General features: G+C 38.2%; 1 protein-coding gene across 3 annotated transcripts in view; it reads left to right on the top strand.

The window, feature by feature from the left end:
* LOC124788118 overlaps positions 1-23938 on the top strand; it is a 436861-nt gene that overhangs the window by 339533 nt on the left and 73390 nt on the right. For all 3 annotated transcript variants that reach the window (XM_047255255.1, XM_047255245.1, XM_047255264.1), the window contains 4 exons: positions 642-827; positions 3606-3658; positions 3735-4489; positions 21335-21486. In XM_047255255.1, the coding sequence (XP_047111211.1) occupies positions 642-827; positions 3606-3658; positions 3735-4489; positions 21335-21486 (1146 nt within the window). The remainder of the gene's footprint in view (positions 1-641; positions 828-3605; positions 3659-3734; positions 4490-21334; positions 21487-23938) is intronic.

Genomic DNA, 23938 nt, shown 5'->3' with positions numbered 1-23938 from the left:
CCTATATCATGTTTCACACAACACAATGTGGCATAGAAATTCTGAGACATAATAAATAATAAAGACACATCAAAGAGGCTGAAATGTTTCTAATAATAATTGAAGCTTTGCATAGCTGTTCCTCAGGTGAATATAGTGTCTGTGCAGTCTATCCTTCAGCCGGTGGTGGTTTGTAGCACACACAGACACTATTACTTATTCTATAATGTTTAGACACATTTCAAATTCTGACTTAAAACTGAAGTGTATGGCATACTTTCTACTTTTTTTGCAACTTAAATTGCTACAGTTTACCAACAGCCTAACATTAGTTTCATAGTGTGTTCATGTGTTTATGAAGATTTGGATAAGAAACATGTGTGGATATCTAATCAACACAGGCATCAGGGAAAACTCAACCTGTACATAAGAAACAATTTTTAAATCATAATTACATGTCAGTAATATAGTGGTCATCTCTTTATTTGTTTAAAACCACGGTTACTACTTAAAAAAGAAACTGTGGAATACACTTACAGTATTTTCAGGTGACTTTTCAGAATAGTCAGATTTTAGGTAAAAGTGTGTTCAATGATCTTAATACAGTCATTATTATCAGTATTTCCATTATGTTAACTTGTATTACATGGTTGTGTTATTAGGTTGCACCGTGGGTGGTCAACAGTACACAGAGGGAGTTCGTATTGAAGTGGACAGAGCACAGTGTAAGCAATGTTACTGTATACGAGGACGAGTGCAATGCACTACACTGAAGTGTTCTCCACCAATACATGGATGTACTCCAGTAATCTCTAACATCAGCTGCTGCCCTACAAGATATGAGTGCAGTGAGTAGAATTTCAGTGCATTGATCATGTCACTTTCCTTTATACTCTGAATAGTCAGACTTTAGCCATTGTAATGAAGTGGAGAGGAAATACAAATATCATTTGTACTTGCCTATAAAATTACAATGTTAACATGCAACTATTTCTGGCTGTCATTTACCATATAATTACTGTAATTTGGGCCTTTTGGATAACAAATTATTTTTATGTCCTTAAACTGAACAAGTTGGTTGGCTTAAGGTAGTTAGGTCTAAAGTCTCAGCCATTTGAAGTTATGGAATGAACTCTCGCCTCTACAGGTATGAGTCACAACATACAAGCATTCATTAATTAAGAACCACCATAAACATAAACATGGAAATACCACAATTGAAAAGTACCTGTATGAAGACACATCACTACTTACAGGACAGAGCAGCAGCAGAAGGTCACGTACAAAAGGAGAACTGAAAGCCAGTTATCAGTCTTTGTGAAGCTAGTACGTGCAGATATTTGACAAAGCATGAAAATCTGTTTCAACAAGTAATATCTGGGCCTGATGCCATAAGAAAGTTCAGCAACAAAATTTGTCAGCATTAATTTTTTTTTTCTTGTAGGCCATCCTCATTAACTGTATGAATAGCCGTAATTGATTGTAAATGGTAGAAATTGAAAGTCACACAATGTATCACTAACACAATATTAGGCTTCCAAGACAAGTGTGAAAGCAATGAAACATTATTTAGTGATGATACTATGAAAAATGCACTTCTACATTTGTCTAAAATACTGTTAACAAAATACGCAGAAACTTATGAACTGGTTTCTTATAAATGCCCTACATGAGTACTAAATGTTATGAACTCGTTGCTAAATGTTCAGTAATGCCAATGAAGGTAACTCATATATTTCAATCTCTTCTACAATGTACTGCAGTTTTAGAGCTGCAGGTGACTTGAATGACCAGTATGACCAAACAAAAACATATAAGTAACTCAAATTTAGCAAGCACAGAAGCCCACTCTACTTCTCAATTCATGAAATATAATATAACACTAAATATCAAATCCAACTAATTCTGCAAGGAACTAGTTAACAAAGTCTCTTCATTAATTACACTTCAAACATAAGAAGGAACCACTGTCTTAACAATGTAGTCCACTTTTCCAACAATAAAACTTATTTTAGTGGTGTATGTGCATGATATATCACTATTATATAATTATACAAATTTGCTCTCAAACAGCAATAAACTGTTACATCAATTGTCAAGCCACCTCTATTTACAGCATGCATTATCACATATATTTAGTACAAAAGTCTCATCTGTTCTTCTATAATTTAGTGTTAATGACATGAAACTCATTTTGATTTGTCAAAGATAAATGTCTAGAGGATGTCCCAGGAGGAATTGTCAGTTTTCAGAGATATAACAGGAATGATCATTTAAAGCAAGAAACTTGCCCTATTCTGAATAGATTCCGAGATAGAACACATTCAATGTACACTGTTGTTTATTTTCTGTATTATTCAATCTATTGTGAGATTTACATATGTGTAACTGTTTGTAAACATTACAACATGCATTTTACAAAGTACTGGTTGAAAAATACATATTTTTAACACATTCACCTCTAAGCATTATTGTACACATTAGATAGTAACTGTTGTACAGCTCACAGTAAATGTTTGAATACCCCATTCTCAAGAGGAACTTTGGAGAATACCTGCACTGAAAACTCTGGTAAACACTCTACAATCAGGAACTTGACATGTTGGAAAGCACAGACGATATTCTTCAACAGCAGCAGGAGCACTACCATCACAAAAACCGTGAACATACAGAATATCTGCCTTTTCTTCATTAGTGTAGATGTGTGGCATTTTAGCCATTGTGGGTATAAACACAGGTAACTGATGCTTCTCTCTGATACACACTCAATCTCTCACACCACTTCATTCATCACTCACCATGGATAACTTAGCATTCAACTTTCAACAGGCTAATTTAATGGCAGAAAGACATCAAGAGCAAAGAGGTTGAAAGCAGCAAAGGATGTTAGGGCTAAAATAAAGTAAAACACTGAATGGGTCAGGTGGGTAAGACACATCTCTCACACCACTTCATTCATCACTCACCATGGATAACTTAGCATTCAACTTTCAACAGGCTAATTTAATGGCAGAAAGACATCAAGAGCAAAGAGGTTGAAAGCAGCAAAGGATGTTAGGGCTAAAATAAAGTAAAACACTGAATGGGTCAGGTGGGTAAGACACATAAGTGCACACTACTAGCCCAAAAACAAATATACATTAAATGTATTCTATCCTGGAAACCATTAGGAACAGGGCATATGCCCATATGAAGATTTTTGGTTCAAATAATTTTTCGTGCCATATCCCTGAATGCTGACCATTCCTCTTGGGAGACCCTGTATCACTGATGTTTCCCAATTACTTGTGCCAAAGGATATGTTTGCTCCTATGCCATTAAAAATGTGAGAAAGGGGGTGGGGCTAACCTGCAACACATATCCAGTAGGCAATTATTTCTAAGGGGACTGATGACCTCAGATGTTAAGTCCCATAGTACTTAGAGCCATTTGAACCATTTGAATTATTTCTATTTACTTAAGGTAATATATGCATAAATCAAACTCATGATATTGTATAAAATTTACTACATTCAATGACATAATAAGTTAAGAATGAAGTCTGAGTGATAGTTATTGATGTGCTGTCATGTATAACCATAGTTGATGTAAAAAGGAAATTACAAAATGATCTCTCTGCTTTACAGATAGACATGATGAGGAAAGGGCAACAGGTACTACAAGAGCATCATCAATTGAGGTGACGAGCTATCACTTACATAAATCACACTTTTTCCTATTTGTAAAACCAATGAAACTGATTGTGTGCTTCACAGTTACAGGGTACAATCTCTTCAGTGGGAAAAAAGAAAAATAAGATATTTGAAAGAGGGCCACTGCAAAACTATAGCACAACTACTAACAATGCTAATCGATCTCCAGGTACACAAGAACGAATTCATCGTGAGATGGGGCCTATTGACATGGAAAATAAAATTGTATCCAATAATGGGACACAAAATTCTACAGCAAATAACACGACCACAGAAGAAGTGGAAACAACTACAAGTGACATTCAGAATGCAACTACACTCAATTTCACTTCAGAGGAAAATGTAACACCTACAATCATGACAGAAACAATTCCAGCTTTTACTGAGCCTGAAAACACAACAGAGAATCTAATACAAAATGAGACAACTGTAGCAAACATAATCACTGCAATGGAAAGAATTGATAATCTAAGCCCTGAAGACAATAAAACTGAAAATGTTACGAGTAATGAAATTACAACTGAAGTTACAGATGATATAATAACCTTGCAAACTGAATCTACTTTTATGACAATCATACCTACAACAATCATAATGCCAGAAGAACTTGATACTGTAAATGTGACAGTTCACACTAATGTCAGTATTTCTGACCCTGGGACTAACAACACATCACTATTAAACAACTCAGCTCCATCAGAAAGGGTTATACCACCAGAGATTGAAGCAATAATCAACATAACACAAAAGAAGGATCCAGATTATGATGAATATGACTACAATGTACCTTCACTTCCGCCATCACTACCTGGTGTCAGGTATGGTACAATCAAATCATATTAATGAAAACAGTATTGCACTTAATATCTCTTTAACCACTCCCTTATAAACCTAAGAATAAAATTAAAAATTACACTTAAACCTGTCACTATTATTATAAATATAAGAGAAGTATCAAGCCAAATGAGGTCCACAGCAAGAATATAAATATGACATAGGAGAGGGGAGGTTGTATCAATGGAGTGGCACGAAGGAGAAAGTGGAATCAATGGGGAGGATGTTGAGAGGGAGGAAAAACATGTGAGTCATTTACTTAAAGAGTCTGCATCTTGCATCTGTTGCATGCCAGGTGAGCAGACTAAGGGTTCTGTGGTACACACGAAATCAACATTAATAGGGGCAGTTTTTTTATTTCAAAATGAATACATATAGTTCTCTCTCTCTCTCTCTCTCTAATACACACACACACACACACACACACACACACACACACACACACACACACACACACACACACACAAAAATACAAAATACTGGTAGCACCATTTGTTCTCCTATCTGAAGGCAGTCTAAGCCTACAATATCCTGAAAGACAGAAAGGAAGTGTCTCCTCCTCTCATGGACAATTTCATTGAATGTTCTTTCTTCTCTGTCCTTCGTAGCCACTTTCCCTCTCATTGATACTGCACTTTGCACAAACTTCAATGGACTCATATGCATCCACAATAATAGGATTTTTAGCAGATCAACATTTAAATTTCAAATGGATTTTCTTCTGAGACAGCTATTTATACGAGCATTTAATAATATTTTAAAACATTAAAATATTAGCAGTTTGTGTTTTCTGCAATTTACCAAAGGCATTTAATTGTGTCAGACTCAGAATTCGAACAAAGAAGTTACATTTTGATGAAAAACCTTTAAACATATGACTTGTTTCCTTCCCATTTAAGAAAAAAAATATTCAGAAAGTTACATCAAAGGATTAAGTAATGTACATAAAATTGCATATTACGTTTACAAGCTATTGCAGGGTCTTTGATAAAAGTTAAAAACATTCAAAACTGTGGCATTCATTATAACACTCAACTCCTCTGTTTCCGGAGTACATCACAACTGAGTTTATCCACCTCTAAGATAGATCATCTACACCAAACCCTATGAGATGTTTTAAATGTCAAAAGTTTGTAACCACAACTGTTTGTAGCAGCAAAGTAACATGTGGTAAATACTGATCAAAGGTGGATTAAGCAAATGAAAGAAGCAGATGTCGCCCAAAATGTACAACTGTTTGAACGATCATCCCATGTGTGCAAGAGATAGATAAGAGTTTGCTGAAAGGAAAACAAAAAATCAGGAACTGAATGTGTGATGAACAGATATGGTGAGGCTAAGAAAACACTCAAGGTGATTTAACCTCTAGTATTTACCACAGATCCTTTGAAACCACTATTCAAAAAACCTATCACAAACCCATCACAAACTCCAATACCAGAGTTACATAAACATGCAGGGGTAATGCATTATTCACTACCATTAGTTATATGTGCCACTCCTCAACTGTGCAACTCACCACCAACTTGCAGGCAGTAATGACACACTTGATAAAACGGATCTCATACACTTCATGAGGCAACTACCCTCATCCTTCCCATTTGTAGGAAATTTTAATGCACATTATGTGTTTTGAGATCCAACAGCAATTGCCAGAGACTCACTGAATCACGAGGCATCTATCTTCTGAACAGAGGTCAAGCAACATATTTCACGTCAGCCACAGGTTAATTCTCAATCAATGACTTATCCTTTTATCCCCATGCCCTCAAACATACTGCATAGTGGGAACTGGGCAATGATTTTCATTCTAGCAAGCACTTCACTACCTGGATACACATCCAGACAGATGACATCCCATAAGGAGGTCACCAACGTATGTACAGCAGTGACAGTTGTGCAAAGAATCAAAAGCAAAATTCATTGATCATCATACATTGTCATTAGAACTATACCTACATTCACGGAGGCAATACATAATGATAGTCCTACTAAAACGAGGAAAGGGCAGTAACTCTACAAGTGGTTACTATGATGTTGTTCTCAGAAGCTTCTTAGGAGAAAAAAAAGAGATAAACTGCTACCTAGTGTGGATGTCAGTGAGGAAGTAACCCCTTAGCTGCTTCCAATGTAAATTCATGAAATATTGCTCTACCCTAGATAACCTGATCTTGCTGGAGGTGGCTCTGCAGAAAGCTTTCCTAAAAAGACAGTAGTATGGGTAGTCTCTGATATTGAAAAGTTTATGACACTACATGGAGGTACAAAACATTCAGCCAAGTTCATATCTTGGACTTCAGAAAAAAATTACCAAGTTTATTGACATCCTCTCTTGTAGTGCGTTCATTCCATCACAGTATAGGGGAGTTTTTATTGGCAGTGCTGGCCAACCTCCAGTCTGAATAACATTCTGAAATAAATTTTCCTTTCTACAGAATTTAGAATATGTTAATCATATAGGATTTGTTTGGAAAAAACCTTGAAAGTTGCCTTGCCTGCAGCATGATAAAACACACGCATGATGGGTGCGTGGGCCGAGGCTCGGCCATCTCAGCATTCCTCGGTCCTTCTAGGATGTAACCAGGGTAGAGTGTGACATTTCATTTCTATTCCACTGTTGCATTTTTCAGTAAGCGTAACACTCTTCAGTTCAGCACAGTAGTGGCGTCACCACTATTTATCCTTCACTATTTGTTCATAGTATGAAGGACATTTACTGGTCCAGCATCTGCTGCATGAAAAGAGGCAGTCTAGTGATCTATCATCACAAACCTTTAAAACTAAATTAGAATGACAAAGAGAGGGGTGAGAATTATCAGTATCTATTATGCAGTCGCATAATCAACAGGTACCCCAAATTTGATACAAAATGACATTAAAATACCATACTGAAAGAGTTTAAAGATTTAATTGACAACAAAAGAGGAAAACTGCACAAGGAACAACGGACAGGATTCATTGCTCTGTAAATCCAGAAGCACTTTGTGCTAAATTTTCAGGCATGGAGCAAGCAAAGAAATTGTTGGTGCAAATAATAACAACTTCTGAAGTCACATGCAATACTCCACCGTCAGTTGCAACAGTTTTCCATGGAACTGAACGAAGAGTACGGAGATGCTGTGTATTACTGCAAAGTATGTTAGTTAAGTCAAGAGGCACAATTTGTCAATTTAGAACCCATTGTTGATGAATTTATGAAAGAAAAAGGTGCACAGGAAAGAAAATTAGAACATCAGGAATGGACTGCAAACCTCGGATTTTAAGTTGACTTGACTGCACACCGCACACAGTAAGACAATGCAAGGTGAGAAACAACTTAGCTCTGATCTGATGAGGATGTATTTAAAAAGAAAACCCACTCAAAGAAGTTAACAACCGTGTATGAGCAGAGCATATTAGATGGAGGGGGTCCAACAGCCGATCAGTTCCACTCATTCCACCAGGGAGGAGGTACACGGCTCGTGATGTCTGTAGTTCAACCATGTCTAGATGGTCAATACCACGGTTTGGTTGTGTCCATATTGTTACTTTGTGCCAGGAAGGGCTCTCAACAAGGGAACTATCCAGGAGTCTCACAGTGATGATGTTCGGACATGGAGGAGATACAGAGAGACAGGAGCTGTCGATGACATGCCTCGTTCAGGCCGCCCAAGGGCTACTACTGCAGTGGATGACCGCTACCTACAGATTATGGCTCAGAGGAACCCTGACAGCAACGCCACCATGTTGAATAATGCTTTTTGTGTAGCCACCGGACATCGTGTTACAACTCAAACTGTGCGCAATAGGCTACATGATGCGCAACTTCATTCCCAACGCCCATGGCTAGGTCCATCTTTGCAACCACGACACCATGCAGCACGGTACAGATGGGCCCAACAACAAGTCGAATGGACTGCTCAGGATTGGCATCATGTTATCTTCACTGATGAATGTCGCATATGCCTTCGACCAGACAATCGTCGGAGATGTGTTTGTAGGCAACTCAGTCAAGCTGAGCGCCTTAGACACATTGTCCAGTGAATGCAGCAAGGTGGAGGTTCCCTGCTGTTTTGGGGTGGCATTATGTGAGGTTGATGTACACTGCTGGTGGTCACGGAGGGCGCAGTAATGGCTGTATGATATGAGAATGCCATCCTCCGACTGATAGTGCAACCATATCGGCAGCATACTGGCAAGGCATTCGTCTTAATGGATGACAATTCATGCCCCATCATGCACATCTTGTGAATGACTTCCTTCAGGATAACGACATTGCTTGACTAGAGTGGCCAGGATATTCTCCAGACATGAACCCTATCAAACAAGCCTGGGATAGACTGAAAGGGCTGTCTTTGGACGACGTGACCCTCCAACCACTCTGAAGGATCTACGCCAAATCACCATTGAGGAGTGGGACAATCTGGACCAACAATGCCTTGATGAACTTGTGGGTAGTATGCCACGATGAATACAGGCATGCATCAATGCAAGATAATGTGCTACCGGGTATTAGAGGCACTGGTGTGCATTAGAGGGACTGGTGTGTACAGCAATCTGGACCACCACCTCTGAAGGTCTCGCTGTATGGTGGTACAATATGCAATGTGCGGTTTTCATGAGCAATTAAGAGAGCGGAAATGATGTTTATGTTCATCTCTACTCCAATTTTCCGTATAGGTTCTGGAACTCTCAAAACCGAGGCGATGCAAAACTTTTTTTGATGTGTGAATATGTCTATTTCTGACCTTTTTTATCATCTTTCTATGGGTGATGAAAGGACATTAATTAAAGAGAGGAAAAGAGTACAAGATAACAAAACAGTATAACAACAATATTTAATGTAGCTAAATTACAGAGTATGAAATTCAGCAAAATAAGGAATGGTTGAAACTGAATACTCTCTTTCCAACACAGAAGCTCCTCTTCCACAAAACAATTCTCTGTGCAAATAATTGTTCAATAAATTTTTAAAAAAAAACTTTGTCAGGTTTTAAATAATTTGTTCTACTTGAAGTCAGGGTTTTCTGAGTGGCTCTACCATGAGGTTATTCCATTATCCCAGACTCTGATTACCCAACATAGTTACGTTTCATAAAAAAGTGATGCATCAAATTGCGATCTACAGGTACATGGAGCATGCATTCAGCTCTGATAACTTTGGTCTGGCACGTAATTTCATGCCTCATCAAACACTTTGGCATTTGGCATTTGGTCTATTTGAGCACTTATTCAAAAGTTTCAAAATACGTAAACGTTATACGCTGAAATGACAAAAGTCATGGGATAGTGATGTGCACATATGCAGATGGCAGTAGTATTACATACACGAAATATAAAAGGGCAGTGCATTGATGGTGCTGTCATTTGTACTCAATTGATTCATGGAAAAGGTGTCCAATGCGATGCTGCATGATTGGAATTAACAGACTTGTAAAAGCAGAATGTTAGTTGGAGCTAGAGGCAGGGGACATTCCATTTTGAAAATCGTTAGGGAATTCAATATTCTGAGATCCACAGTGTCAAGAGCATGCCAAGAACAACAAATTTCAGGCATTACTTCTCACCATGGACAACTCGGTGGCTAACAGCCTTCACTTAATGATCAAGAGCAGTGGTGTCTGCAAAGAGTTGTCAGTGCTAACAGACACGCAACACTGTGTGAAATAACTGCAGAAATCAGTGTGGAAAATATGAATATATATGTTAGGACAGTGTGGCAAAATCTGGCATTAATGGGCTATGGCAGCAGATGACCAATGTGAGTGTTTTTTCTAACATCATGACATCACCTGCAGGCTCTCCTGGGCTCATAAGGATGTCTTTACTAACAGCATGACATCACCTGCAGTGCTCATGATGGTATCAGTTGGACCCTAGATGAGTGGGAAACAATGGCCTGGTCAAATGAGTCCTGATTTTGGTTGGTCAGAGCTGATGGTGGTGCAGACCCCACAGAGCTATCAACCCAAGTTGTCAACAAGGCACTGAGCAAGCTGGTGGTGGTGCCGTAATGGTGTCAGCTCTGTTTACGTGGAGTGGACTGGGTCCTGTGATCCAGCTGGTCTGATCATTGACTGGATATGGTTACGTTTGATTACTTGGGGACATTTTCAGCCATTCATCAACTTCACATTCCCAAATATGTCATTGTTCGCAATTGGTTTTGAAGAACATTCTCGATTATTTGAGTGAATGAGGTGGCCACCTTGATCACACAACATGAATCCCATCAAACATTTATGGTACATAATCAAGAGGTCAGTCCATGCACAAAGTCCTGCACTGGCAACACTACCGCAATTATGTACAGCTATAGGGCCCCCCCATGAACCATGGACCTTGCCGTTGGTGGGGAGGCTTGCGTGCCTCAATGATACAGATGGCCATACCGTAGGTGTAACCACAATGGAGGGGTATCTGTTGAGAGGCCAGACAAACATGTGGTTCCTGAAGAGGGGCAGCAGCCTTTTCAGTAGTTGCAGGGGCAACAGTCTGGATGATTGACTGATCTGGCCTTGTAACATTAACCAAAACGGCCTTGCTGTGCTGGTACTGCGAACGGCTGAAAGTAAGGGGAAACTACGGCCGTAATTTTTCCGGGGGACATGCAGCTTTACTGTATGATTAAATGATGATGGCGTCCTCTTGGGTAAAATATTCCGGAGGTAAAATAGTCCCCCATTCGGATCTCCGGGCGGGGACTACTCAAGAGGACGTCGTTATCAGGAGAAAGAAAACTGGCATTCTACGGATCGGAGTGTGGAATGTCAGATCCCTTAATCAGGCAGATAGGTTAGAAAATTTAAAAACGGAAATGGATAGGTTACAGTTAGATATAATGGGAATTAGTGACGTTCGGTGGCAGGAGGAACAAGACTTTTGGTCAGGTGAATACAGGGTTATAAATACAAAATCAAATAGGGGTAATGCAGGAGTAGGTTTAATAATGAATAAAAAAATAGGAGTGTGGGTTAGCTACTACAAACAGCATAGTGAACGCATTATTGTGGCCAAAACAGACACAAAGCCCATGTCTACTACAGTAGTACAAGTTTATATGCCAACTAGCTCTGCAGATGATGGAGAAATTGATGAAATGTATGACGAGATAAAAGAAATTATTCAGGTAGTGAAGGGAGACGAAAATTTAATAGTCATGGGTGACTGGAACTCGTCAGTAGGAAAAGGGAGAGAAGGAAACATAGTTGGTGAATATGGATTAGGGGGAAGAAATGAAAGAGGAAGCCACAATGTATAATTTTGCACAGAGCATAACTTAATCATAGCTAACACTTGGTTCAAGAATCATAAAAGAAGGTTGTATACCCGGAAGAATCCTGGAGATACTAAAAGGTATCAGATAGATTATATAATGGTAAGACAGAGATTTAGGAACCAGGTTTTAAATTGTAAGACATTTCCAGGGGCAGATGTGGATTCTGACCACAATCTATTGGTTATGAACTGCAGACTGAAACTGAAGAAACTGCAAAAAGGTGGGAATTTAAAGAGATGGGACCTGGATAAACTGAAAGAACCAGAGGTTGTAGAGAGTTTCAGGGAGAGCATAAGGGAACAATTGACAGGAATGGGGGAAAGAAATACAGTAGAAGAAGAATGGGTAGCTCTGAGGGATGAAGTAGTGAAGGCAGCAGAGGATCAAGTAGGTAAAAAGACGAGGGCTAATAGAAATCTTTGGGTAACAGAAGAAATATTGAATTTAATTGATGAAAGGAGAAAATATATAAATGCAGTAAATGAAGCAGGCAAAAAGGAATACAAACGTATCAAAAATGAGATCGACAGGAAGTGCAAAATGGCTAAGCAGGGATGGCTAGAGGACAAATGTAAGGATGTAGAGGCTTGTCTCACTAGGGGTAAGATAGATACTGCCTACAGAAAAATTAAAGAGACCTTTGGAGAGAAGAGAACCACTTGTATGAATATCAAGAGCTAAGATGGCAACCCAGTTCTAAGCAAAGAAGGGAAGGCAGAAAGGTGGAAGGAGTATATAGAGGGTTTATACAAGGGTGATGTACTTGAGGAAAATATTATGGAAATGGAAGAGGATGTAGATGAAGATGAAATGGGAGATAAGATACTGCATGAAGAGTTTGACAGAGCACTGAAAGACCTGAGTCGAAACAAGGCCCCGGGAGTAGACAACATTCCATTAGAACTACAGATGGCCATGGGAGAGCCAGTCCTGACAAAACTCTACCATCTGGTGAGCAAGATGTATGAGACAAGCGAAATACCCACAGACTTCAAGAAGAATATAATAATTCCAATCCCAAAGAAAGCAGGTGTTGACAGATGTGAAAATTACCGAACTATCAGTTTAATAAGTCACAGCTGCAAAATACTAATGCGAATTCTTTACAGACGAATGGAAAAACTGGTAGAAGCGGACCTTGGGGAAGATCAGTTTGGATTCCGTAGAAATGTTGGAACACGTGAGGCAATACTAACCTTACGACTTATCTTAGAAGAAAGATTAAGAAAAGGCAAACCTACGTTTCTAGCATTTGTAGACTTAGAGAAAGTTTTTGACAACGTTAACTGGAATACTCTCTTTCAAATTCTGAAGGTGGCAGGGGTAAAATACAGGGAGCAAAAGGCTATTTACAACTTGTACAGAAACCTGATGGCAGTTATAAGAGTCGAGGGGCATGAAAGGGAAGCAGTGGTTGGGAAAGGAGTGAGACAGGGTTGTAGTCTCTCCCCGATGTTATTCAATCTGTATATTGAGCAAGTAATAAAGGAAACAAAAGAAAAATTCGGAGTAGGTATTAAAATTTATGGAGAAGATGTAAAAACTTTGAGGTTCACCGATGACATTGTAATTCTGTCAGAGACAGCTAAGGACTTGGAAGAGCAGTTGAACGGAATGGACAGTGTCTTGAAAGGAGGATATAAGATGAACATCAACAAAAGCAAAACAAGGATAATGGAATGTAGTCAAATTAAATCGGGTGATGCTGAGGGGATTAGATTAGGAAATGAGACATTTAAAGTAGTAAAGGAGTTTTGCTATTTAGGGAGCAAAATAACTGATGATGGTCGAAGTAGAGAGGATATAAAATGTAGACTGGCAATGGCAAGGAAATCGTTTCTGAAGAAGAGAAATTTGTTAACATCGAGTATAGATTTAAGTGTCAGGAAGTCGTTTGTGAAAGTATTTGTATGGAGTGCAGCCATGTATGGAAGTGAAACATGGACGATAACCAGTTTGGACGAAAAGAGAATAGAAGCTTTCGAAATGTGGTGCTACAGAAGAATGCTGAAGATAAGGTGGGTAGATCACGTAACTAATGAGGAGGTATTGAATAGGATTGGGGAGAAGAGAAGTTTGTGGCACAACTTGACTAGAAGAAGGGATCGGTTAGTAGGACATGTTTTGAGGCATCAAGGGATCACAAATTTAGCATTGGAGGGCAGCGTGGAGGGTAAAAATCGTAGAGGGAGACCAAGAGATCAATACACTAAGCAGATTCAGAAGGATGTTGGTTGCAGTAGGTACTGGGAGATGAAGAAGCTTGCACAGGATAGAGTAGCATGGAGAGCTGCATCAAACCAGTCTCAGGACTGAAGACCACAACAACAACAACATAGGGCCAGCAAGGCTTAATAGCTCTGCAGGGGACTTCCAACGACTTGTTGAGTCCACGCCACACTGAGTTGCTGCACAACACCAGGCAAAAAGAGATCTGACGCAGTATTAGGAGGTATCCCATGACTTTTGTCACCTCAGTGTATCATATATAACAATAAGCTCTGTATTAATAACATTCCATGACTTCGAACAGTAACGTATTCTCATCTTAAACAGAGAATTTTACATTTTTATGTGATTTTTCTACACCAGGTTATCTTATTTCATGAGAAACCGCTGCAGCACACTGCCCACATCATCAAATATCCAGGGGTATTGTAGCTGGTTTAAGCTTCAACCAGTCATAGGGGGGTGTCACAACAGACGGCTAGTGTAAAAGGACTCTACTGCTACCAACCATATACAGTTCCAAACAGCGATAGCTCAGGGAAAAATCACCTAATAAAAGTTGAGTTGTTAACAAAATAGCAGACTTTGATAGGAATGTAAAGAAAGACAGGATAATAGTTCTGCTTAGTAAGTGCAACAAGAAACAGATATCAGACTACCTGAGCAATCAATATCAAACATTCATTTCTGATGCTAAAAATGTTGAGTATAAATGGTCAAATGTTCAAGAGTGTTGCACCATAAACCGTAAGAAGGTACATACTGAGCAAACAAAAACTGAATGAAGCCAAAATTAGACAATGGAGAGCCAGTTATGAAAGGTTCAAAAAATTCAAAGTAAAGTTGTGTCTACATTAAGAAGTTTTGGTCCTATGTCAAATCAATTAGTTGATCAAAGCAAACTATCCAGACAACCAATGATCGCAACAGCATCAAAACAGAGGCGATGATGAAATTCTAAATTCCCTTTTCAAAACTTCTTTCACTGAGGAAGAGTGCACTGAAATTCCTCCGTCAAATAACTGCATGAACTCCAAAATGAAAGATATCAAAGTACGTGACCATGGGATAGAAAATTAACCAAAATAATTTAACAGTGGAAAGGTGACTGGACCTGGTGGAATATCTACAGGGCATTAAAAAACTGTTATTGTTGTGGTCTTCAGTCCTGAGACTGGCTTGATGCAGCTCTCCATGCTACTCTATCCTGTGCAAGCTTCTTCATCTCCCAGTACCCACTGCAACCTACATCCTTCTGAATCTGCTTAGTGTATTCATCTCTTGGTCTCCCTCTATGATTTTTACCCTCCACGCTGCCCTCCAATGCTAAATTTGTGGTCCCTTGATGCCTCAGAACATGTCCTACCAACCGGTCCCTTCGTCTTGTCAATTGTGCCACAAACTCCTCTTCTTCCCAATTCTATTCAATACCTCCTCATTAGTTATGTGATCTACCCATCTAATCTTCAGCATTCTTCTGTAGCACTACGTTTCAAAAGCTTCTATTCTCTTCTTGTCCAAACTATTTATCGTCCATGTTTCACTTCCATACGTGGCTACACTCCATACAAATACTTTCAGAAACGATTTCCCGATACTTAAATCTATACTCGATGTCAACAAATTTCTCTTCTTCACAAACGCTTTTCTTGCCATTGCTAGTCTATATTTTATATCCTCTCTGCTTTGACCATCATCAGTTATTTTGCTCCCCAAATAGCAAAACTCCTTTACTACTTTAAGTGTCTCAGTTCCCAACCTAATTCCCTCAGCATCACCCGACTTAATTCGACTACATTCCATTATCTTCGTTTTGCTTTTGTTGATGTTCATCTTATACCCTCCTTTCATGACACTGTCCATTCCGTTCAACTGCTCTTTCAAGTCCTTTGCTGTCTCTGACAGAATTACAATGTCATCGGCGAACCTCAAAGTTTTTATTTCTCCCCCATGGATTTTAATACCTAATCCAAATTTTTCTTTTGTTTCCTTCGCTGCTTGCTCAATATACAGATTTAGTAACATCAGGGAGAGGCTACAACCCTGTCTCACTCCCTTCCCAACCACTGCTTCCCTTTCATGCCTCTAGACTCTTATAACTGCCATCTGGTTTCTGTACAAATTGTAAATAGCCTTTTGCTCCCTGTATTTTACCCCTGCCACCTTCAGAATTTGAAAGAGAGTATTCCAGTCAACACTGTCAAAAGCTTTCTCTAAGTCTACAAATGCTAGAAATGTAGGTTTGCCTTTCCTTAATTTTTCTTCTAAGATAAGTCGTAGGGTCAGTATTGCCTCACGTGTTCCAATGTTTCTGCGGAATCAAACTGATCTTCCCCGAGGTCAGCTTCTACCAGTTTTTCCATTCGTCTGTAGAGAATACGCATTAGTATTTTGCATCCGTGACTTATTAAACTGATTGTTCGGTAATTTTCACATCTGTCAGCACCTGCTTTCTTTGGGATCGGAATTACTATATTCTTCTTGAAGTCTGAGGGTATTTTGCCTGTCTTATACATCTTGCTCACCAGTTGGTAGAGTTTTGTCAGGACTGGCTCTCCCAAGGCCGTCAGTAATTCTAATGGTATGTTGTCTACTCCCGGGGCCTTGTTTCGACTCAGGTCTTTCAGTGCTCTATCAAACTCTTCACGCAGTATCATTTCTCTCATTTCATGTTCATCTACATCCTCTTCCTTTTCCATAATATTGTCCTCAAGTACATCACCCTCTATATACTCCTTCCACCTTTCTGCTTTCCCTTATTTGCTTAGAACTGGGTTTCCATCTGAGCTCTTGATATTCATTCAAGTGGCTCCCTTTTCTCCAAAGGTCTCTTTAATTTATCTGCAGACAGTATCTATCTTACCCCTAGTGAGATAAGCCTCTGCATCCGTACATTTATCCTCTAGCCACCCCTGCTTAGCCATTTTGCACTTCCTGTTGATCTCATTTTTGAGTCGTTTGCATTCCTTTTTGCCTATGTATGCAAAATTTTAGAGGAGATAAAGAAAACCTTCCTTTATATGACAAATATGACAGATGCACCGTTTCCCCAATATGGGGCCTTGAAGGATTTGACACTAATAATGTTTGGAGTTGGTGTTCAAACTGTCCTAGTGATGAATATTATTTTAAAGATGTTGCTAAAAATGTTGTTAATTTACATTCATGCAAAACTGAAATCTGCGTGCTAATGCTTGTCTACAGCTGGAGTCGCAAACAACTGTGATTAAGTTTAGGCTTGTTCTGTGCACTTAAGTTATGCATTCTTGACAACCAATGAGCATTCAGTAGTGTTCTGAGCACTCTGTTGTAAATGTCTTAGCCAATGTGAGAATTAAATGTGACTGTACCAAGTTATTTTCTGAATTTGTCACTTGTCATTGTTGGTGGTGCTGGTAAGCAACAAATTCTACATACGCAAATGAGAGATATAATTTGTAGGATATACACTTTCTTCCAGCACAAGCCACGTATATGCCCATACTGCAACTGTTGCTTGCAACTAGCAACAATGCAGTCCCAATCCTTGCCTCAACCTGCATCAACTGCCATCATTTGTAATTCGAACCATAACATTCTCAAGACAATCAGATGTTTCACAAATAATGACTGCAGGTTAGCAAAACAGGCCATCAGCTCTTCTGGAGTGTGTATCATTGTCTCCTGCACAGGATGCTTCATCTTCCTGGATAAAAATAAATCCTTTGTAGTGAGGCAAAATCTCAAAAATAATACTCATCTTGCAGCAGTCTGAATAGTGTCTCTGAACATCATTAGTTTCAAAACCTTAAGCGACACCCAGTGGGGAAACAATGCGACATTTTTCTCGCATGAAAAAAGTGTTTCTTCTTATCTCCTCTGAACACTAAAATTTTATGTACATATCTTTTTTCCACTATGTATATGTTTCTACACAGAAATTGAAAATAAACTGCACCTCTTCTAACAGCCGTCTACCATAGTTTGTTGGAGGAAGTAAAGCAGTCCATGTGATTGGAAAAATGCATCAGCCATTCCAAATTTTAATAAAGGTCATCAAATAAACAAACACAACTATATCTGAGATGTCACTCTGTTGCAGAATTTTGGAACATGTTTTATGCTTCTGTATTATGACCTTTCTGGGGACATAAATTCACATGGATTCCGCAAACAGTGTATGTTTGTTCATGGAACTTAGAAGCCAGCAGATATAGTGCAGGCAGAATACCACGGCTGGTAGATGCACAGATGACAGGGCACGCATGGGGAGAATGATAGTGGTGGGGGCTGCTGGCAGACACTGTAGGGGAAATGCCGAGCACTGGAGGAGAAGTGCCATTCCAAACTGAAGCTGCACTCACATTTTTTGTAAATATTAAGCAGGGCCCCTTCACACCTACACTTGCATGGTGACCATTGAAAAAGGTCTGTCACCTCCTGTTTGGTTAGTATGTAATAAGAATTCTGTTGAAAATGCAATTTATTTTCACCTGGTATGTTAACCATTTGTAATTTTTGGAGTAGTGTCACGAGTGGGGAATTTTGAGTCAAACTTACACATTACTCTTGTTGCCATGATAAAATGTGCTTCTTTTGCCAAAACTCAGCAGAGTTTACAGTCTCACCTCACTAAAATGTTGTGCAGATGTAGTTTATTAAGTGAGAAACTGACGAAAATTAAGGTCAGTATCTTATGAAAAAGCACAACCTCAGAACAAAATAAATGTTTAATGACTTCACCTATGTTGTTCCACAGCATTCCTCATTTCACCAGTTAGCAATTGCCCTTAAAAATTACATTCATTCATCAGAAAAGTCTATAGTTAGTGGAATAACACGGTAGATAATGAAGTTTTGCATAATAACCATACGGGAAAATACTCTCCTCTTTGTGTGCCACCATTTGCCAAAATGTAAAAGGGACTTCGGAAATACCCCAAGGAATTGTTATATGATCATTATTATTCATAAAATATACAAATAATCCAATTGATAATATAGGAAGCTCCACAAGACTGTTCACAAATTATGCTGTTGGATACACAGAACTTGCAACATTAGAAAATTGTGGCAAAATAAAACAAGACTTGCAGAGGATTTACATGTGATGCAGAAATTAGCAGTTGACCTTTTACATAAACACATATAACATGTTGCACTTAAATAGGTGGAAAGACCTGTCGATTACATGATCGACAAACTGTCATTCGCAGCAGTTAAATCCATTTAATATCTGGAAGTATGTGTATGAAGCATTTCAAAATGTAATGATGAAAGACACATGATGTCCTGAGACTCAATTGATGAATCCTCAGGATGTGTAGTGCACCCATGAAGCAGGTAGCTTGAGTATTTTTCCTCAGCCTGCAATTCTTATCAGGAAGGATTGTTAAGGGGCACAGAGGAGATCTAAAGATGAGCAGCATGTTTCATCACAGTTTTATTTTGTAAACATGGAAGTGTGTCATGGAGATGCTTATGAACTAAAATGGCACACACTGTGACAGAGGTGTGCATTACAATGTAGTTTACTACCAAAATTCTGAGAGTGTATATTGCTTTCTCCTATGTGTATTTTGCAGAAAGAGCATGAAGGCAAGATTAGAGAAGGCTTACCAGTAATCATTCTTCCTGTGAGCCATTAATGACAGGAGCAGAAAATATCAAAAGACAGTGGTACACAAAGTACCCTCTGTCACAAATCATAAGGTGGCTTGCAGAGTGTATACATAGCTGTCAATGTAGATGTAGAAGAAATGACAGGACACATCACAATGAGACGACATAAGAAAATTCAGGTAGCAAATCTTTATAAAAAGTGGGTGATTTCTGTACATACAAAAGAAAAGGAAGCAAAATTATGAACTTAATGAACATTTTATGACAGACTGACAGACAGGAGAGCCTTGGAAGACTCACATTTACAAATTACTTCATTTCATTACAGTATTATATTGGCAAAGTGGTTCCATTTCATTCACAAAATAATGTGCAAGATACAGTGTGCGAGTATAAAGGAAGAGACAGGATATGAGACATTGTCACACACAAAAATATTTTGGAAATGTATATGTCACAGCTAATGAAAATCTGAATCAGTACAGGAACACACATTTTTTGCAAATAATGGCTTTACTCATCAGTTATCTGACCATGCCTTCAGAATAACTAACTTTCATTGTCACTTATGTTTCCTCCTATTACATCCCAACAAGTACAAATAAGCTCAAAATCTACTGCAATGCATCTTCATTCGCTATTATTATGTAATTTTGGTAACTTTCAGGTTTCATTATCATCTTCATTACTGAGACACAACATTTTATATGGGAATCATAGACAATGTGTGTTCATTCATGGATGTACCTGCATCTGTATTTGCCTCCTCTACCACATACACATATAACGACATATTTTAAAGATTTCCATATATCACATTACAGTTCCAAAACCCACAAAAAAAATAATAATTTGTTGATGAAGTGGCACTTGGGCCTCAACATTACTAAAACTTGTCTGAATGTGAGAGAAAGTTTTTGAGACTTTCATTCCAGTTTGTATACCTTAAAAGTCTGAACAGAACAGTGTGCACAAAGGCAAATGCTTTTCCTTTACTACCACCAATCAACTGATGAACAACTGTAGAAAATGTAGCTAATTTTGTAGTACAGTGAAGGATCTGAATCGAAGTTTCTATAGGTTTTAATTAACGAAGACTAAGCAGTAACTTCCAGAATTAATTTGTCACTCTGCAGCAGAATGTGCACTGATGTGAAACTTCCTGGCAGATTCAAACTGTGTGCCAGACTATGACTGTGCAAGTGCTCTACCAACTGAGCTGTCCAAGCATGACTCACAAGTCATCCTCACAGCTTTACTTCTGCCAGTACCGCGAAAGGCGAAGGTCCCTTGTTCATGTCCCTATCTGGCACACACTTTCAATCTGCCAAAATATTTCAAAGCAGTAACTCGTTTTCAAGATGTTTGATCATGAATTTATTTGGTTATTGTAGACAAAATGGAATTAATTTAATACAATGACACTAAAGTTCCATATTTTCAAGATACAAAGGAATAATTCAACATTAGAAGAAATGGTTGTTTCATCCAATGTTAGAACTGTACATCATTGCAGAAAGAAGTATTACTTTCAATACTAAGTGACATACTCAGAACAAATCAAGAAATATGCAATGTGTTAATCATATTGTATCTGTCTTTACCCTAACCCTAACACAAGTGAAGTATTGTTAATACAATAATACAATCGAATTCTGATACATTTTCAAAAAATTGTAATAAAAAAGATAGTAAGCTTAGGAGTAATATATAAAGAAAGAAATGCAACTTCCATTTGCAGAATTATACCTTTTGTGGCAGCAGATGCAGTTTTGGAGAACAAAGGTAGCCCTACAGTGTACCCAAAGCCAGGGAAACAAAGGCCTACTGAAAATCCAGTTTTCTACAAAGTTTCTCATCCCAATCTGTTCTCTCCGCCAATAGAAACAGAAGGTAAGTGCTTCATAAATGTCTTTGCAGAAAGATATAAGAGGAAAGGTTTAAGTCAACATGTTGCTAAGAACTAAAGTTTAATTCTGCTGACAGCTAATGCAAATAGAAGCGACATCACATAAAGATTGTAATATTAAATCTAAAAGTCTAAATATGAGGCAGTGTGGACCATAAGGGCCCAAAGCAAACAAACAAAGTTTTGAGAAAAATAAATATTTGTGAAAATCAAATTAACAGACAAAACCACCTGTCTCATAGGTTTCAATTGTTTCTAAACCAAATCTCAGTATCTTATACTTCCAATGAAAAACTAATGACCACTTTATGTTATGAAATATTAATTAACACTTAAAACTATATTTATTATTAATGTTAATTCACAAAATTTCCATGTATAGGCTAGTGACAATAGTAACTTTTGAGAGTTGTAAAGTTTGTTATTGATGTGAAACTAGAATCAGAACATAAAGAACCGATACTAAATGCATCACACACATGGTGATGATCTATTCCAAAACTTCACGATCCTCATTAACATAGTTTTTATTAAGAACATTCTGTGGCTTTAAGTTCAAATAAAATGACCAATACACCTCTGATTATGAAGTGTTACTACTATGTACACGATGTAGACATTATATTGTCACCCTAGATAACAAGGGAGCAGGACAGACCAACAAAAATATGCTTTGTGCTTTCAGCCCATAAGGTAATGAATATCTGAGAAACTGAGGAGAGAGTTTTTTGATAATGCGATACATACAATGTGGGATGCAGATAAAGGTGATCGGATGTCACGAGCATACACATATGCTACAATCTCAAAATCAATGACAGTGTGCTTAAGGCCCTTATAGTTCTCATTGCCTCAAATATTTCTGTAGTTGCTGCTAAAAATGGTGTAGGATGAAATTAAGTTAACTGACCCAGTTTTTGCTTTTTTATTTTTTGCAATTGCACTTTTCATAACAGATAAATATTCAACACATCATTGTACTGAGTGTAAAGTAATGAATGTCTGAAAAATTTTAAGGTCCAAATTTAAATGTCAACAAAAGTAGAGAACAAAATGTAACATAGTTGCATAGTAGCAAGTGGTCCAGTCAACCTCCCGCAGAAGGTTAACTAAGTCAGGCAGTTGCATTAATTGCATTGTTGTCATGAAATAATTTACATTCATGATAGATATCAATGCAATCAATGACCGCAGCCTGTCAGATACAATATACTGACACACAAATAGCAAACAATAGAGTAATAACAGCACACTAAAGGCTAATAAATTTCTAATACAAGGTGAAGTCATTATGAACACAATGAAAAAGCAAACACTTGTGTAATCACACTGATCTTACTTGAACTAATTTATATAATTTCAATACATCACTCTCTGGTACAAATATTCATTCATATGCTGACACAAATTTCATAGTTCCTGTCAAACTAGAGTGAGAAGACTTATATGCCATATTTTAGGACTTGCAAAACATTCTAGATCTACATCTACACACAAACTATGCAAATCACTGTGAAGTGCATGGCAGAGGGCACTTAGCTAAGTGTCACATGTGGGGGTTTCTTCCTGCCCAAATCATATGCAGAGCATGTGAAAAGGATAGCTTAAATGCCTCTGTGCATGCTGTAATTAGTCTATAATCTGTTGTCTTCACAATCCACATGGGAGCAACATGAACAGAGCTGAAGAACATTTCTAGAAACTTCGTAAGTAGGCTTTCGCATGATAACTGGTGTCTCCTCAAGAGTCTATCAATTCAGGTTTTTCAATGTTTCTGTGATGCTCTCTCACAAGTTAAGCAAACCTGTGACTATTTCTGCCTTCCTTCTTTGTATACATTCAGTAGCCCCTGATACTTCTATCTGGTATGGGTCCAACACACGAGTAGATGGGAAATGCAAGGGAATTGTAAGCAGTCTCCATCATACACCAACTCCATTTTCCCAGTATCCTGACAATGAACCAGTGCCTGTCTTACCCACAACTGAGCCTATGTGATCACTCCATTTCATATCCTTGAAAACTACGCACCTGTACAATTTGACCAACTGCAGCTGACTCATTGATGTCATAATCATAGGATTCTGTGTTTATTTTTTCATTTTGAGAACTGAATGATTTTATTTTCTGAACAACCCCCCCTCCCCAGTTCTTCATTATAGGTAGTGCTGCACAATTTTCGAAACGTCTGAGGTTCTTATTAACACTGTTTGCCAAGTCATTTATATACAACACGAACAGTAAGGGTCTCAATACAATTCCCTTGGGCATGCCTAAAGTTCATTCTACTTCTGTCCACGACTTTCCACCTGAGGTAATTCCCTACCAAGAAATCCTCATTAGTCACAAATTTTGTTTTTTCACACCATATGATTGTACTTTTCTTATAAATACTGATCTGTTAACCAGTCAAATGCTTTTAGGAAGTAAGAAAAT

Source organism: Schistocerca piceifrons, chromosome 1 (genome assembly GCF_021461385.2).
Source record: "Schistocerca piceifrons isolate TAMUIC-IGC-003096 chromosome 1, iqSchPice1.1, whole genome shotgun sequence".
NCBI classification, from domain to species: domain Eukaryota; kingdom Metazoa; phylum Arthropoda; class Insecta; order Orthoptera; family Acrididae; genus Schistocerca; species Schistocerca piceifrons.
The sequence above is the reverse complement of the archived record's forward strand: the minus strand, read 5'-3'. Positions and strand labels throughout refer to the sequence as shown.